The sequence below is a fragment of the Heptranchias perlo genome, unplaced genomic scaffold (assembly GCF_035084215.1).
Source record: "Heptranchias perlo isolate sHepPer1 unplaced genomic scaffold, sHepPer1.hap1 HAP1_SCAFFOLD_948, whole genome shotgun sequence".
Lineage (NCBI taxonomy): Eukaryota > Metazoa > Chordata > Chondrichthyes > Hexanchiformes > Hexanchidae > Heptranchias > Heptranchias perlo.
The window spans coordinates 39800-54319 of NW_027139990.1; the positions used below are offsets into that span (position 1 = coordinate 39800).

At 55.9% G+C, this 14520-nt stretch overlaps 1 protein-coding gene across 1 annotated transcript in view; it reads right to left on the reverse strand.

Moving 5' to 3' along the window:
* The window catches only part of unc93b1 (unc-93 homolog B1, TLR signaling regulator), a 49602-nt gene extending 37649 nt beyond the window's left edge, over positions 1-11953 (reverse strand). The window contains exons 1-2 of the mRNA XM_067981826.1: positions 11796-11953; positions 735-847 (exon numbers count right to left, since the gene is read on the reverse strand). Of these exons, the coding sequence (XP_067837927.1) occupies positions 735-845 (111 nt within the window). The 5' untranslated portion in view covers positions 846-847; positions 11796-11953. The remainder of the gene's footprint in view (positions 1-734; positions 848-11795) is intronic.
* Positions 11954-14520: the final 2567 nt, after the last annotated feature.

A 14520-nucleotide genomic window follows, 5' to 3' on the forward strand; every position in this document is an offset into this window, starting at 1 on the left:
ACAGACCCAGGCTCGATCCCCGGCCTGTGCCCCCTCACCGATCAGGACAGACCCAGGCTCGATCCCGGGCCCGTGCCCCCTCACCGATCAGGACAGACCCAGGCTCGATCCCCGGCCTGTGCCCCCTCATCGATCAGGACAGACCCAGGCTCGATCCCCGTTCCGTGCCCCCTCATCGATCAGGACAGACCCAGGCTCGATCCCGGGCCTGTGCCCCCTCATCGATCAGGACAGACCCAGGCTCGATCCCCGGCCCGTGCCCCCTCATCGATCAGGACAGACCCAGGCTCGATCCCCGGCCCGTGCCCCCTCATCGATCAGGACAGACCCAGGCTCGATCCCCGGCCTGTGTTTGGTGAGCGATCTCCACTGGGGTCTTTAATTGGCGTCTTTGCTGTCGGGTGAGGGGAAAACCATCGATTGGCGGCTTAGAACTGAGAGGTCAGTGCCTGACCCATGACCCCCATCAGAGTGAGAGGAGCCCTTCAGCCCCTCTGTCAGGGACTGGATTGACCCCAGGTCCCCAGAGGGTGAAAGGTCAGTGTCTGCCCCCACCCCCCCCAATCCCCACCAGTTCCCCGGCGAGGCCTCTTGCAGTTGAATTCCCAACAGGCGGGCCTGCAGGTTTCCGAGGTTGGAGTGCGCGACCGTAACCTTTGCCCTCACGGCTTCCTCTGACACACGGGCCGGTGTCCGAGGAGCTGGACCAGCGAGTGAGGATTCCACGGGGTTACCTGGGCATCGTCGTCAGGGAAACCCATCACCGGGAGCTCGGCCGTCGCCATCCCATTCTGCCCGGCTTCACGGTAACGGTTGGTGTCGGTTTCCAGACCATCGTAACTCATGGCTGCAGAAAGTGAGACCAGAGTGCGTTCAGGAAATGAAATTAGAGTTAGGTCACAGCTCGAGGAATGAGTCCAGTTCAGGTCACCACATCACAGGGAGGGTTAGGGTTAGCAGGGAGGTTATAGAGTATAAGAGCAGGGGGGTTACAGAGTATAAGAGCAGGGGGGTTACAGAGTATAAGAGCAGGGGGGTTACAGAGTATAAGAGCAGGGGGGTTACAGAGTATAAGAGCAGGGAGGTTACAGAGTATAAGAGCAGGGAGGTTACAGAGTATAAGAGCAGGGAGGTTACAGAGTATAAGAGCAGGGGGGTTACAGAGTATAAGAGCAGGGGGGTTACAGAGTATAAGAGCAGGGGGGTTACAGAGTATAAGAGCAGGGGGGTTACAGAGTATAAGAGCAGGGGGGTTACAGAGTATAAGAGCAGGGAGGTTATAGAGTATAAGAGCAGGGGGGTTACAGAGTATAAGAGCAGGGAGGTTATAGAGTATAAGAGCAGGGAGGTTATAGAGTATAAGAGCAGGGGGGTTACAGAGTATAAGAGCAGGGGGGTTACAGAGTATAAGAGCAGGGGGGTTACAGAGTATAAGAGCAGGGAGGTTATAGAGTAAAGAGCAGGGGGGTTACAGAGTATAAGAGCAGGGGGGGTACAGAGTATAAGAGCAGGGGGGTTACAGAGTATAAGAGCAGGGGGGTTACAGAGTATAAGAGCAGGGAGGTTATAGAGTATAAGAGCAGGGGGGTTACAGAGTATAAGAGCAGGGGGGTTACAGAGTATAAGAGCAGGGGGGTTACAGAGTATAAGAGCAGGGGGGTTACAGAGTATAAGAGCAGGGGGGTTACAGAGTATAAGAGCAGGGGGGGTACAGAGTATAAGAGCAGGGGGGTTATAGAGTATAAGAGCAGGGGGGTTATAGAGTATAAGAGCAGGGGGGTACAGAGTATAAGAGCAGGGAGGGTTACAGAGTATAAGAGCAGGGAGGTTATAGAGTATAAGAGCAGGGGGGTTACAGAGTATAAGAGCAGGGGGGTTACAGAGTATAAGAGCAGGGAGGTTACAGAGTATAAGAGCAGGGAGGTTACAGAGTATAAGAGCAGGGGGGTTACAGAGTATAAGAGCAGGGAGGTTATAGAGTATAAGAGCAGGGGGGTTATAGAGTATAAGAGCAGGGGGGTTACAGAGTATAAGAGCAGGGAGGTTATAGAGTATAAGAGCAGGGAGGTTACAGAGTATAAGAGCAGGGGGGTTACAGAGTATAAGAGCAGGGAGGTTATAGAGTATAAGAGCAGGGGGGTTATAGAGTATAAGAGCAGGGGGGTTACAGAGTATAAGAGCAGGGGGGTTACAGAGTATAAGAGCAGGGGGGTTACAGAGTATAAGAGCAGGGGGGTTACAGAGTATAAGAGCAGGGAGGTTATAGAGTATAAGAGCAGGGGGGTTACAGAGTATAAGAGCAGGGGGGTTACAGAGTATAAGAGCAGGGGGGTTACAGAGTATAAGAGCAGGGGGGTTACAGAGTATAAGAGCAGGGGGGTTACTGAGTATAAGAGCAGGGAGGTTATAGAGTATAAGAGCAGGGAGGTTACAGAGTATAAGAGCAGGGGGGTTACAGAGTATAAGAGCAGGGGGGTTACAGAGTATAAGAGCAGGGGGGTTACAGAGTATAAGAGCAGGGGGGTTACAGAGTATAAGAGCAGGGGGGTTACAGAGTATAAGAGCAGGGAGGTTATAGAGTATAAGAGCAGGGGGGTTATAGAGTAAAGAGCAGGGAGGTTATAGAGTATAAGAGCAGGGGGGTTACAGAGTATAAGAGCAGGGAGGTTACAGAGTATAAGAGCAGGGGGGTTATAGAGTATAAGAGCAGGGGGGTTACAGAGTATAAGAGCAGGGGGGTTACAGAGTATAAGAGCAGGGGGGTTACAGAGTATAAGAGCAGGGGGGTACAGAGTATAAGAGCAGGGGGGTTACAGAGTATAAGAGCAGGGGGGTTACAGAGTATAAGAGCAGGGGGGTTACAGAGTATAAGAGCAGGGGGGTTACAGAGTATAAGAGCAGGGGGGTTACAGAGTATAAGAGCAGGGGGGTTACAGAGTATAAGAGCAGGGGGGTTACAGAGTATAAGAGCAGGGGGGTTATAGAGTATAAGAGCAGGGGGGTTACAGAGTATAAGAGCAGGGGGGTTATAGAGTATAAGAGCAGGGGGGTTATAGAGTATAAGAGCAGGGGGGTTACAGAGTATAAGAGCAGGGGGGTTACAGAGTATAAGAGCAGGGAGGTTATAGAGTATAAGAGCAGAGGGGTTACAGAGTATAAGAGCAGGGGGGTTACAGAGTATAAGAGCAGGGGGGTTACAGAGTATAAGAGCAGGGAGGTTAAAGAGTATAAGAACAGGGGGGTTACAGAGTAAAGAGCAGGGGGGTTATAGAGTATAAGAGCAGGGGGGTAACAGAGTATAAGAGCAGGGGGGTTACAGAGTATAAGAGCAGGGAGGTTATAGAGTATAAGAGCAGGGAGGTTATAGAGTATAAGAGCAGGGAGGTTACAGAGTATAAGAGCAGGGGGGTTACAGAGTATAAGAGCAGGGAGGTTACAGAGTATAAGAGCAGGGAGGTTATAGAGTATAAGAGCAGGGGGGTTACAGAGTATAAGAGCAGGGGGGTTACAGAGTATAAGAGCAGGGGGGTTACAGAGTATAAGAGCAGGGGGGTTACAGAGTATAAGAGCAGGGGGGTTATAGAGTATAAGAGCAGGGGGGTTACAGAGTATAAGAGCAGGGGGGGTACAGAGTATAAGAGCAGGGGGGTTATAGAGTAAAGAGCAGGGGGGTTACAGAGTATAAGAGCAGGGGGGGTACAGAGTATAAGAGCAGGGGGGTTATAGAGTATAAGAGCAGGGGGGTTACAGAGTATAAGAGCAGGGGGGTTATAGAGTATAAGAGCAGGGAGGTTACAGAGTATAAGAGCAGGGAGGTTATAGAGTATAAGAGCAGGGGGGTTATAGAGTATAAGAGCAGGGAGGTTATAGAGTATAAGAGCAGGGGGGTTACAGAGTATAAGAGCAGGGGGGTTACAGAGTATAAGAGCAGGGGGGTTACAGAGTATAACAGCAGGGAGGTTATAGAGTATAAGAGCAGGGGGGTTACAGAGTATAAGAGCAGGGGGGTTACAGAGTATAAGAGCAGGGGGGTTACAGAGTATAAGAGCAGGGAGGTTATAGAGTATAAGAGCAGGGGGGTTACAGAGTATAAGAGCAGGGAGGTTACAGAGTATAAGAGCAGGGGGGTTATAGAGTATAAGAGCAGGGGGGTTACAGAGTATAAGAGCAGGGGGGTTACAGAGTATAAGAGCAGGGGGGTTATAGAGTATAAGAGCAGGGGGGTTACAGAGTATAAGAGCAGGGGGGTTACAGAGTATAAGAGCAGGGAGGTTATAGAGTATAAGAACAGGGGGGTTACAGAGTATAAGAGCAGGGGGGTTACAGAGTATAAGAGCAGGGGGGTTATAGAGTATAAGAGCAGGGGGGTTATAGAGTAAAGAGCAGGGGGGTTACAGAGTATAAGAGCAGGGGGGTTATAGAGTATAAGAGCAGGGAGGTTACAGAGTATAAGAGCAGGGGGGTTATAGAGTATAAGAGCAGGGGGGTTACAGAGTATAAGAGCAGGGGGGTTACAGAGTATAAGAGCAGGGGGGTTACAGAGTATAAGAGCAGGGGGGTTACAGAGTATAAGAGCAGGGAGGTTATAGAGTATAAGAGCAGGGGGGTTACAGAGTATAAGAGCAGGGGGGTTACAGAGTATAAGAGCAGGGGGGTTACAGAGTATAAGAGCAGGGGGGTTACAGAGTATAAGAGCAGGGGGGTTACAGAGTATAAGAGCAGGGAGGTTATAGAGTATAAGAGCAGGGGGGTTACAGAGTATAAGAGCAGGGGGGTTACAGAGTATAAGAGCAGGGGGGTTACAGAGTATAAGAGCAGGGGGGTTACAGAGTAAAGAGCAGGGGGGTTACAGAGTATAAGAGCAGGGGGGTTACAGAGTATAAGAGCAGGGGGGTTACAGAGTATAAGAGCAGGGGGGTTACAGAGTATAAGAGCAGGGGGGTTACAGAGTATAAGAGCAGGGGGGTTATAGAGTATAAGAGCAGGGGGGTTACAGAGTATAAGAGCAGGGGGGTTACAGAGTATAAGAGCAGGGGGGTTACAGAGTATAAGAGCAGGGGGGTTATAGAGTATAAGAGCAGGGAGGTTACAGAGTATAAGAGCAGGGGGGTTACAGAGTATAAGAGCAGGGGGGTTACAGAGTATAAGAGCAGGGTGGTTATAGAGTATAAGAGCAGGGGGGTTATAGAGTATAAGAGCAGGGGGGTTACAGAGTATAAGAGCAGGGGGGTTACAGAGTATAAGAGCAGGGTGGTTATAGAGTATAAGAGCAGGGAGGTTACAGAGTATAAGAGCAGGGGGGTTACAGAGTATAAGAGCAGGGGGGTTACAGAGTATAAGAGCAGGGAGGTTACAGAGTATAAGAGCAGGGGGGTTACAGAGTATAAGAGCAGGGGGGTTACAGAGTATAAGAGCAGGGGGGTTACAGAGTATAAGAGCAGGGAGGTTATAGAGTATAAGAGCAGGGGGGTTACAGAGTATAAGAGCAGGGGGGTTACAGAGTATAAGAGCAGGGAGGTTACAGAGTATAAGAGCAGGGGGGTTATAGAGTATAAGAGCAGGGAGGTTACAGAGTATAAGAGCAGGGGGGTTACAGAGTATAAGAGCAGGGGGGTTACAGAGTATAAGAGCAGGGGGGTTACAGAGTATAAGAGCAGGGGGGTTACAGAGTATAAGAGCAGGGGGGTTATAGAGTATAAGAGCAGGGAGGTTACAGACTATAAGAGCAGGGGGGTTACAGAGTATAAGAGCAGGGGGGTTATAGAGTATAAGAGCAGGGAGGTTATAGAGTATAAGAGCAGGGGGGGTTATAGAGTATAAGAGCAGGGGGGTTACAGAGTATAAGAGCAGGGGGGTTATAGAGTATAAGAGCAGGGAGGTTATAGAGTATAAGAGCAGGGGGGGTTATAGAGTATAAGAGCAGGGGGGTTACAGAGTATAAGAGCAGGGAGGTTACAGAGTATAAGAGCAGGGAGGTTATAGAGTATAAGAGCAGGGGGGTTATAGAGTATAAGAGCAGGGAGGTTATAGAGTATAAGAGCAGGGGGGGTTATAGAGTATAAGAGCAGGGGGGTTACAGAGTATAAGAGCAGGGGGGTTACAGAGTATATGAGCAGGGAGGTTATAGAGTAAAGAGCAGGGAGGTTATAGAGTATAAGAGCAGGGGGGTTACAGAGTATAAGAGCAGGGGGGTTACAGAGTATAAGAGCAGGGGGGTTACAGAGTATAAGAGCAGGGGGGTTACAGAGTATAAGAGCAGGGGGGTTACAGAGTATAAGAGCAGGGGGGTTACAGAGTATAAGAGCAGGGGGGTTACAGAGTATAAGAGCAGGGGGGTTACAGAGTATAAGAGCAGGGTGGTTACAGAGTATAAGAGCAGGGGGGTTACAGAATATAAGAGCAGGGAGGTTATGCTGGAACTATATAAAACACTAGTTAGGCCACAGCTTGAGTACTGTGTACAGTTCTGGTCACCACATTACAGGAAGGATGTGATTGCACTCGAGAGGGTGCAGAGGAGATTTACGAGGATGTTGCCAGGACTGGAGAATTTTAGCGATGAGGAAAGATTGGATCGGCTGGGGTTGTTTTCATTGGAACAGAGGAGGCTGAGGGGAGATTTAATTGCGGTGTATAAAATTACGAGGGGCCGAGAGAGAGTGGATAGGGAGGAGCTATTTCCCTTAGCGGAGAGGTCGATAACCAGGGGGGTATTGATTTAAAGTGATTGGTAGAAGGATTAGAGGGGAGCTGAGGAGAAATGTTTTCACCCAGAGGGTGGTGGGGGTCTGGAACTCACTGCCTGAGAGGGTGGGAGAGGCAGAAACCCTCAACTCATTCACAAAGTCCCTGGACGTGCACCTGAAGAGCCGAAACCTACAGGGCTACGGACCAAGTGCTGGAAAGGGGGATTAGGCTGGGGGGGCTCATTATCGGCCGGCACGCACACGATGGGCCGAATGGCCTCCTTTTGTGCCGTAACATTCTGGATCTCCATAATACGGGGCCGAACATTTCGCGCTTCTCCGGAACATTCCTCAGTACTGACCCTCTGAGAGTGCGGCGCTCCCTCAGTACTGACCCTCCGACAGTGCGGCGCTCCCTCAGTACTGACCCTCCGACAGTGCGGCGCTCCCTCAGCACTGACCCTCCGACAGTGCGGCCCTCCCTCAGTACCGACCCTCCGACAGTGCGGGGCTCCCTCAGTACTGACCCTCCGACAGTGCGGCGCTCCCTCAGTACCGACCCTCCGACAGTGCGGCGCTCCCTCAGTACTGACCCTCCGACAGTGCGGCCCTCCCTCAGTACTGACCCTCCGACAGTGCGGCGCTCCCTCAGTACCGACCCTCCGACAGTGCGGCGCTCCCTCAGTACTGACCCTCCGACAGTGCGGCGCTCCCTCAGTACCGACCCTCCGACAGTGCGGCGCTCCCTCAGTACCGACCCTCCGACAGTGCGGCGCTCCCTCAGTACCGACCCTCCGACAGTGCGGCGCTCCCTCAGTACTGACCCTCCGACACTGCGGCCCTCCCTCAGTACCGACCCTCCGACAGTGCGGCGCTCCCTCAGTACCGACCCTCCGACAGTGCGGCGCTCCCTCAGTACTGACCCTCCGACACTGCGGCCCTCCCTCAGTACCGACCCTCCGACAGTGCGGCCCTCCCTCAGTACCGACCCTCCGACAGTGCGGCGCTCCCTCAGTACTGACCCTCCGACAGTGCGGCCCTCCCTCAGTACTGACCCTCCGACAGTGCGGCCCTCCCTCAGTACCGACCCTCCGACAGTGCGGCGCTCCCTCAGTACTGACCCTCCGACAGTGCGGCGCTCCCTCAGTACTGACCCTCCGACAGTGCGGCGCTCCCTCAGTACCGACCCTCCGACAGTGCGGCGCTCCCTCAGTACTGACCCTCCGACAGTGCGGCCCTCCCTCAGTACCGACCCTCAGACAGTGCGGCGCTCCCTCAGTACTGACCCTCCGACAGTGCGGCCCTCCCTCAGTACTGACCCTCCGACAGTGCGGCCCTCCCTCAGTACTGACCCTCCGACAGTGCGGCCCTCCCTCAGTACTGACCCTCCGACAGTGCGGCGCTCCCTCAGTACTGACCCTCCGACAGTGCGGCGCTCCCTCAGTACTGACCCTCCGACAGTGCGGCGCTCCCTCAGTACCGACCCTCCGACAGTGCGGCGCTCCCTCAGCACCGACCCTCCGACAGTGCGGCCCTCCCTCAGTACTGACCCTCCGACAGTGCGGCTCTCCCTCAGTACTGACCCTCCGACAGTGCGGCCCTCCCTCAGTACTGACCCTCCGACAGTGCGGCGCTCCCTCAGCACCGACCCTCCGACAGTGCGGCGCTCCCTCAGTACTGACCCTCCGACAGTGCGGCGCTCCCTCAGTACCGACCCTCCGACAGTGCGGCGCTCCCTCAGTACCGACCCTCCGACAGTGCGTTCCTCCCTCAGTACTGACCCTCCGACAGTGCGGCGCTCCCTCAGTACTGACCCTCCGACAGTGCGGCGCTCCCTCAGTACCGACCCTCCGACAGTGCGGCGCTCCCTCAGTACCGACCCTCCGACAGTGCGGCGCTCCCTCAGTACCGACCCTCCGACAGTGCGGCGCTCCCTCAGTACTGACCCTCCGACAGTGCGGCCCTCCCTCAGTACTGACCCTCCGACAGTGCGGCGCTCCCTCAGTACTGACCCTCCGACAGTGCGGCGCTCCCTCAGTACCGACCCTCCGACGGTGCGGCGCTCCCTCAGTACTGACCCTCCGACAGCGCGGCGCTCCCTCAGTACCGACCCTCAGACAGTGCGGCGCTCCCTCAGTACTGACCCTCCGACAGTGCGGCGCTCCCTCAGTACTGACCCTCCGACAGTGCGGCGCTCCCTCAGTACTGACCCTCCGACAGTGCGGCCCTCCCTCAGTACTGACCCTCCGACAGTGCGGCGCTCCCTCAGTACCGACCCTCCGACAGTGCGGCCCTCCCTCAGTACCGACCCTCCGACAGTGCGGCCCTCCCTCAGTACTGACCCTCCGACAGTGCGTTCCTCCCTCAGTACCGACCCTCCGACAGTGCGGCGCTCCCTCAGTACTGACCCTCCGACAGTGCGGCGCTCCCTCAGTACTGACCCTCCGACAGTGCGGCGCTCCCTCAGTAATGACCCTCCGACAGTGCGGGGCTCCCTCAGTACTGAGCCTCCGACAGTGCGGGGCTCCCTCAGTACCGACCCTCCGACAGTGCGGCGCTCCCTCAGTACCGACCCTCCGACAGTGCGGCGCTCCCTCAGTACCGACCCTCCGACAGTGCGGCGCTCCCTCAGTACCGACCCTCCGACAGTGCGGCGCTCCCTCAGTACTGACCCTCCGACAGTGCGGCCCTCCCTCAGTACTGACCCTCCGACAGTGCGGCGCTCCCTCAGTACTGACCCTCCGACAGTGCGGCGCTCCCTCAGTACTGACCCTCCGACAGTGCGGCGCTCCCTCAGTACCGACCCTCCGACAGTGCGGCGCTCCCTCAGTACTGACCCTCCGACAGTGCGGCGCTCCCTCAGTACCGACCCTCCGACAGTGCGGCGCTCCCTCAGTACTGACCCTCCGACAGTGCGGCGCTCCCTCAGTACTGACCCTCCGACAGTGCGGCGCTCCCTCAGTACTGCCCCTCCGACAGTGCGGCCCTCCCTCAGTACTGACCCTCCGACAGTGCTGCGCTCCCTCAGTACTGACCCTCCGACAGTGCGGGGCTCCCTCAGTACTGACCCTCCGACAGTGCGGCCCTCCCTCAGTACCGACCCTCCGACAGTGCGGCGCTCCCTCAGTACTGACCCTCCGACAGTGCGGCGCTCCCTCAGTACCGACCCTCCGACAGTGCGGCGCTCCCTCAGTACTGACCCTCCGACAGTGCGGCGCTCCCTCAGTACCGACCCTCCGACAGTGCGGCGCTCCCTCAGTACTGACCCTCCGACAGTGCGGCGCTCCCTCAGTACTGACCCTCCGACAGTGCGGCGCTCCCTCAGTACTGACCCTCCGACAGTGCGGCGCTCCCTCAGTACTGACCCTCCGACAGTGCGGCGCTCCCTCAGTACTGACCCTCCCACAGTGCGGCCCTCCCTCAGTACTGACCCTCCGACAGTGCGGCGCTCCCTCAGTACCGACCCTCCGACAGTGCGTTCCTCCCTCAGTACTGACCCTCCGACAGTGCGGCCCTCCCTCAGTACCGACCCTCCGACAGTGCGGCGCTCCCTCAGTACTGACCCTCCGACAGTGCGGCGCTCCCTCAGTAATGACCCTCCGACAGTGCGGGGCTCCCTCAGTACTGAGCCTCCGACAGTGCGGCGCTCCCTCAGTACCGACCCTCCGACAGTGCGGCGCTCCCTCAGTACCGACCCTCCGACAGTGCGGCGCTCCCTCAGTACCGACCCTCCGACAGTGCGGCGCTCCCTCAGTACTGAGCCTCCGACAGTGCGGCGCTCCCTCAGTACCGACCCTCCGACAGTTCGGCGCTCCCTCAGTACTGAGCCTCCGACAGTGCGGCGCTCCCTCAGTACTGACCCTCCGACAGTGCGGCGCTCCCTCAGTACTGACCCTCCAACAGTGCGGCCCTCCCTCAGTACTGAGCCTCCGACAGTGCGGCGCTCCCTCAGTACCGACCCTCCGACAGTGCGGCGCTCCCTCAGTACCGACCCTCCGACAGTGCGGCGCTCCCTCAGTACCGACCCTCCGACAGTGTGGCGCTCCCTCAGTACTGACCCTCCGACAGTGCGGCGCTCCCTCAGTACTGACCCTCCGACAGTGCGGCGCTCCCTCAGTACTGACCCTCCGACAGTGCGGCCCTCCCTCAGTACTGACCCTCCGACAGTGCGGCGCTCCCTCAGTACTGACCCTCCGACAGTGCGGCCCTCCCTCAGTACCGACCCTCCGACAGTGTGGCCCTCCCTCAGTACTGACCCTCCGACAGTGCGGCCCTCCCTCAGTACCGACCCTCCGACAGTGCGGCGCTCCCTCAGTACTGACCCTCCGACAGTGCGGCGCTCCCTCAGTACTGACCCTCCGACAGTGCGGCCCTCCCTCAGTACTGACCCTCCGACAGTGCGGCCCTCCCTCAGTACTGACCCTCCGACAGTGCGGCCCTCCCTCAGTACCGACCCTCCGACAGTGCGGCCCTCCCTCAGTACCGACCCTCCGACAGTGCGGCACTCCCTCAGTACCGACCCTCCGACAGTGCGGCGCTCCCTCAGTACTGACCCTCCGACAGTGCGGCACTCCCTCAGTACCGACCCTCCGACAGTGCGGCCCTCCCTCAGTACCGACCCTCCGACAGTGCGGCGCTCCCTCAGTACCGACCCTCCGACAGCGCGGCGCTGCCCGGGGTCCTGGGCCCCGATATTTATCCCTCGACCAACATCACTAAAAGAACAGATGATCTGGTCATTTATCACCTTGCTGTTTGTGGGATCTTGCTGTGCGCTCATTATCTGCCGCGTTTCCTACATTACAACAGTGAGCACACTTTAATATAAAAGTGCTTCACTGTGAAGCTTTGGGATATCCTGAGGTGGTGAAAGGCTCTGTGGAAATGGGAGATCTCTCTTTTAAGTGAGGTTGAGATGACGGTCTAAATTTAAACACCTCTCTCTGGGCATTGCATCAGGACTCGAGCTGCCTGTGTGGAGAATCAGTCTGATTTCTGGGATCTTCCCGTGCAGTCCTTCTCACTCAGCTAAAAGGAAACACACGCAGCAAAATATTTACACGGCAGGTTAGTTAAAATTTAACGGCACAAATATTTGTTGCTTTGTACCTGCAGTTGGTCGATTCGCAAAGTGCTGTCAGCAGAAAGTGAACCTTCTCTCTTCCTCATTCGAAGGCAGGCTCTCGTTTCTCTCTTGCTCCAATCTTGTGAGTTCCTCTTTCCGTGCAGATATGCACAAGAGGGAGTCACTTCCGCATCCCAACTTCTCCTCAAGGCCAGACCGTCCCCTTAAAGTGAGACCGTCCCCACTTAAAGTGAGACCGTCCCCTTAAAGTGAGACCGTCCCCTTAAAGTGAGACCGTCCCCTTAAAGTGAGACCGTCCCCACTTAAAGTGAGACCGTCCCCTTAAAGTGAGACCGTCCCCACTTAAAGTGAGACCGTCCCCTTAAAGTGAGACCGTCCCCTTAAAGTGAGACCGTCCCCACTTAAAGTGAGACCGTCCCCTTAAAGTGAGACCGTCCCCACTTAAAGTGAGACCGTCCCCACTTAAAGTGAGACCGTCCCCTTAAAGTGAGACCGTCCCCTTAAAGTGAGACCGTCCCCACTTAAAGTGAGACCGTCCCCCTTAAAGTGAGACCGTCCCCCTTAAAGTGAGAAGTGAGATCGTTCTCTTAAAGCAAGACCGTCCCCCTTAAAGCCAGACTCCCCCCCCCTTAAAGCACGATCCCCCCCTTAAAGCGAGCCCGTCCATCTTAAAGCCAGACCGTCCACCTTAAAGCCAGGCCATCCGTCTTAAAGCAAGACCGTCCCTCTTAAGGCGAGACTGTCCCTCTTAAAGTGAGACAGTCCCCTTAAAGTGAGGCCGACCCTCTTAAAGTGAGACCGTTCCCTTAAAGCGAGACCGTCCCTCTTAAAGTGAGACAGTCCCCTTAAAGTGAGGCCGACCCTCTTAAAGTGAGACCGTCCTCTTAAAGCGAGACCATCCCTCTTAAAGCGAGACGATCCCCTAAAAGTGAGACTGTCCTTCTTAAAGTGAGACCATCCCCTTGAAGCGAGACCGTCCCTCTTAAAGCGAGACGATCCCCTAAAAGTGAGACTGTCTTAAAGCGAGACCGTCCCCTTAAAGTGAGACCGTCCCCTTAAAGCGAGCCCGGTCCTCTTAAAGCCAGACAGTCCCTCTTAAAGTGAGATTGTCCCTCTTAAAGCGAGACCATCCCCTTAAAGCGAGACCGTCCCTCTTAAAGTGAGACCGTCCCCTTAAAGCGAGACCATCCCCTTAAAGTGAGACCGTCCCCTTAAAGCGAGCCCAGTCCTCTTAAAGCCAGACAGTCCCTCTTAAAGTGAGATTGTCCCTCTTAAAGCGAGACCATCCCCATAAAGCGAGACCGTCCCTCTTAAAGTGAGACCGTCCCTCTTAAAGTGAGACCGTCCCCTTAAAGCGAGATCGGCCCCTTAAAGTGAGACCGTCCCTCCAACAGCGAGACCGTCCTCTTAAAGCGAGACCGTCCCTCTTAAAGTGAGACCGTCCTCTTAAAGCGAGGCAGCCCTTTTAAAGCGAGACTGTCCTCTTAAAGCGAGACCGCCCTCTTAAAGCTAAACAGTCCCTCTTAAAGTGAGACTGTCCCTCTTAAAGCGAGACCGTCCTCTTAAAGCGAGATTGTCCTTTTAAAGTGAGACCGTCCCTCTTAAAGTGAGACCGTCCCCTTAAAGCGAGACCATCCCTCTTAAAGTGAGACTGTCCCCTTACAGCGAGACCATCCCTCTTAAAGCGAGCCTGTCCTCTTAAAGCGAGACCGTCCTTTTAAAGCGAGACCGTCCCTCTTAAAGTGAGATTGTCCCTCTTAAAGCGAGACCATCCCCTTAAAGCGAGACCGTCCCCTTAAAGCGAGCCCGGTCCTCTTAAAGCCAGACAGTCCCTCTTAAAGTGAGGCAGTCCCTCTTAAAGTGAGACCGTTCCTCTTAAAGTGAGACCGTATTGGGACGGTCCTGGGCAGTTTCCTCGGACGGTCCTGGGCAGTGTATTCGGACGGTCCTGGGCAGTGTATTGTGACGGTCCTGGGCAGTGTATTGGGACGGTCCTGGGCAGTGTATTGGGACGGTCCTGGGCAGTGTATTCGGATGGTCCTGGGCAGTGTATTGGGACGGTCCTGGGCAGTTTCCTCGGACGGTCCTGGGCAGTGTATTGGGACGGTCCTGGGCAGTTTCCTCGGACGGTCCTGGGCAGTGTATTGGGACGGTCCTGGGCAGTGTATTGTGACGGTCCTGGGCAGTGTATTGGGACGGTCCTGGGCAGTGTATTGGGACGGTCCTGGGCAGTGTATTCGGATGGTCCTGGGCAGTGTATTGGGACGGTCCTGGGCAGTGTATTCGGACGGTCCTGGGCAGTGTATTGGGACGGTCCTGGGCAGTGTATTGGGACGGTCCTGGGCGGTGTATTGTGACGGTCCTGGGCAGTGTATTGGGACGGACCTGGGCAGTGTATTGGGACGGTCCTGGGCAGTGTATTGGGACGGTCCTGGGCAGTGTATTGGGACGGTCCTGGGCAGTGTATTGGGACGGTCCTGGGCAGTGTATTCGGAAGGTCCTGGGCAGTGTATTGTGACGGTCCTGGGCAGTGTATTGTGACGGTCCTGGGCAGTGTATTGGGACGGTCCTGGGCAGTGTATTGGGACGGTCCTGGGCGGTGTATTGTGACGATCCTGGGCAGTGTATTCGGACGGTCCTGGGCAGTGTATTGTGACGGTCCTGGGCAGTGTATTGTGACGGTCCTGGGCAGTGTATTCGGACGGTCCTGGGCAGTGTATTGTGACGGTCCTGGGCAGTGTATTGGGA